A 2,469-nucleotide genomic window follows, 5' to 3' on the forward strand; every position below is an offset into this window, starting at 1 on the left:
AGTTAGTTAGTTAGTTAGTTAGTTAGTTAGTTAGTTAGTTAGTTAGTTAGTTAGTTAGTTAGTTAGTTAGCGTTACCTACAGCCGTGAACTCCTCAAAGTCGATGCGGCTGTCTTTGTCTCGGTCCAGTTTGTGGAGGAGCTCTCGGACCTGGTACCCAGGTAAGGGACAGCCCACCTCCCGGAACAGGTCTCCCAGTTCAGAGGCAGAGATGAAGCCATTACCATCCACGTCTGGACAGAGGGGCAGGCAAGTGCAGAGAGGAGAGCAAGGTTTAACACTTTAATGTTCTTCATTTTCTGCTTCACATGACCTGACAAGATTCTAGTTTCTGATCCACACATTAAAGCTGCACAGACTCATGACAGTCTTCCTCCACTATGTTTTATTTTTATCCATTAATGACCGTTTTCATCTCTTCATAATTTACAGTAAAACATTCTGTTGAATCAATGGACTATCAGTACTATCCCACATTCTGCTCGGCCGTCAGAGGAGCAGGAAGTGCTTTCGCTCTCTCTACACGTCCCCCCACCCCACTTCGCTGCTTATGCTTTTTCGAGCTCTTTTTTCACCTTCCATCCAAAACTGAAGGAATTATGAATTTGTTCAACTGGACTCTGAATGAAATTGACACTATTTTTTCTACACTTGGAATGAGGAGAACATGGCAGTCTGGGTGGAATGGTTGCTGCTGGATTTGTCTGATTCCTGGGGCTGGAATCTGATATGCCTCCACCACTTTCTATCGAAGACATGGAAGATCTTTATTTATTTGGATTATGATAACTGGATTCCTGCTGATCGGCAGAGGAGGGTTCCAGATTTATCGAAAAGTGAAAGCGACCCTGACAGTGGATCAGGCCTTTGAAGAGCTGTCGGGCGCACTTGAAGGATTAGCACACAGACTCTCAGCTGGGGGAAAATTTGCAAACTGGATGTGACTGATGAGCACAACTCAGGAGCAACCCTTCGGCTTGTATGGACTACATCTGGGTGACCTTCAATCAGTGAGAGGCAAGGAATGACCCCAAATTCAGCTGATTGGCTTTTTTCACCACCTCAGAGATTGCAGTAAAAACCCTTCAAAAGCAGCAGGAAATTCAAGGTTGCTTTGTTCCAAAACAATTGGATTATTTATCTGGCTCCCAGCGGTGCGGCCTTGAGGGCAGTGCTTATCTTAAACTCCCCAGGATAAAATGTCAACTAAGAGCTGGATTCACTCCCACCCCACCACCTGTGTTGGACCTGGCCTTGGAACTCAGTTGGCTGAGGAGGAGGAAAATCTCTGAACTCTAGCGAACTGAGTAGAGACAATAACATCATATGACTCTGGACTCTGGATGGGCACAGGGTTGGGGCCTAGCACGGACCCCCCCCTGAACCCGCCCCATTTTACCTGCCCTTTATGTGTTATCTGTTATGTGTTATCTGTTATGTGTTATCTGACCTAAAACTGACCTTAGGAAATACTGTACTAGATGAGAAATAAAAAACTTGATTTACACTCACTGGCAAAAATATGTCAATCACCAAGATAGTGTTAAAGTGACGATGATTTCAGTTCAAATATATAACTGAAGTAGTCAGTGTGCTGTGCCCCCCACCACTCATCAGGGCCCTCATGTATAAACGGAGCGCACGCATAAAAAAGTTGCGTGCTCCAGGTTCTACGCCCACGTTGTGATGTATCAAAACCAACGTTGGGTGAAAGTGTGCGTAAATATATGCACACTTTCCACCTGCTGTGAGAATGTGCAGCAGCCACACAAAGTTTTTCAGTCGACAGTTTTAATTATTATTGTATCTATTTTACAGATTTAAATGGAGGCGTGTCAGGGGAGGAGTCTCAGGTCCACCTTCATTAGGATGAATAAAGGAAAGTTGAGCAGGAACCTGCGTGCACACAGTTTTATACATCTGAATATTTTGGTGCAGAGCACATTTTTTAATTTGTCCGTACGTCAACTTTTAGTGTGAAAGCTGCGTACTCCTTTATGCCTGAGGCCCCAGGACTGGATACAGGTGGTGATGCTGCAGAACCAATCATTGCATCCTTTCYTGCAGCAGGTCCACCCACAGGTGTTACATCTGGACCTCCAAACCTGACAGATCAACACCTGGTCCAGACTGAAGCCACATGTTTGACYGTCAGACACTCAGGACACTGCCTCATACACACCAGCTGCTGCACCCGTCCTCACTTACACAACGCACACAGGTAAAGGCTCAGTTACTGTTAGAAAACAACAGTGTGTACTGTCCAAACAGGTCTCTGCTGTACAAACTGATGAGTCCACTGCTGACGTCATGAACAGCTCCAACATTTGTTTTACGATTCATGTTTGTTCTGCTATCCTCATGAGGACTTTGCATTAACTTCATTCATTTACTGGTCCTTTCTATAGCCTAACAACACACACACACACACACACACACACACACACACACACACACACACACACACACA

General features: G+C 45.1%; 1 protein-coding gene across 1 annotated transcript in view; it reads right to left on the minus strand.

Annotated features, from left to right (window-relative positions):
* The window catches only part of LOC106530877 (plastin-3), a gene marked incomplete in the record, with an annotated part of 34,757 nt that overhangs the window by 26,813 nt on the left and 5,475 nt on the right, over positions 1-2,469 (minus strand). The window contains 1 exon segment of the mRNA XM_014026587.1: positions 81-232. Within this exon segment, the coding sequence (XP_013882041.1) occupies positions 81-232 (152 nt within the window).

The sequence above is a fragment of the Austrofundulus limnaeus genome, unplaced genomic scaffold (genome assembly GCF_001266775.1).
Source record: "Austrofundulus limnaeus strain Quisiro unplaced genomic scaffold, Austrofundulus_limnaeus-1.0 Scaffold570, whole genome shotgun sequence".
NCBI lineage: Eukaryota > Metazoa > Chordata > Actinopteri > Cyprinodontiformes > Rivulidae > Austrofundulus > Austrofundulus limnaeus.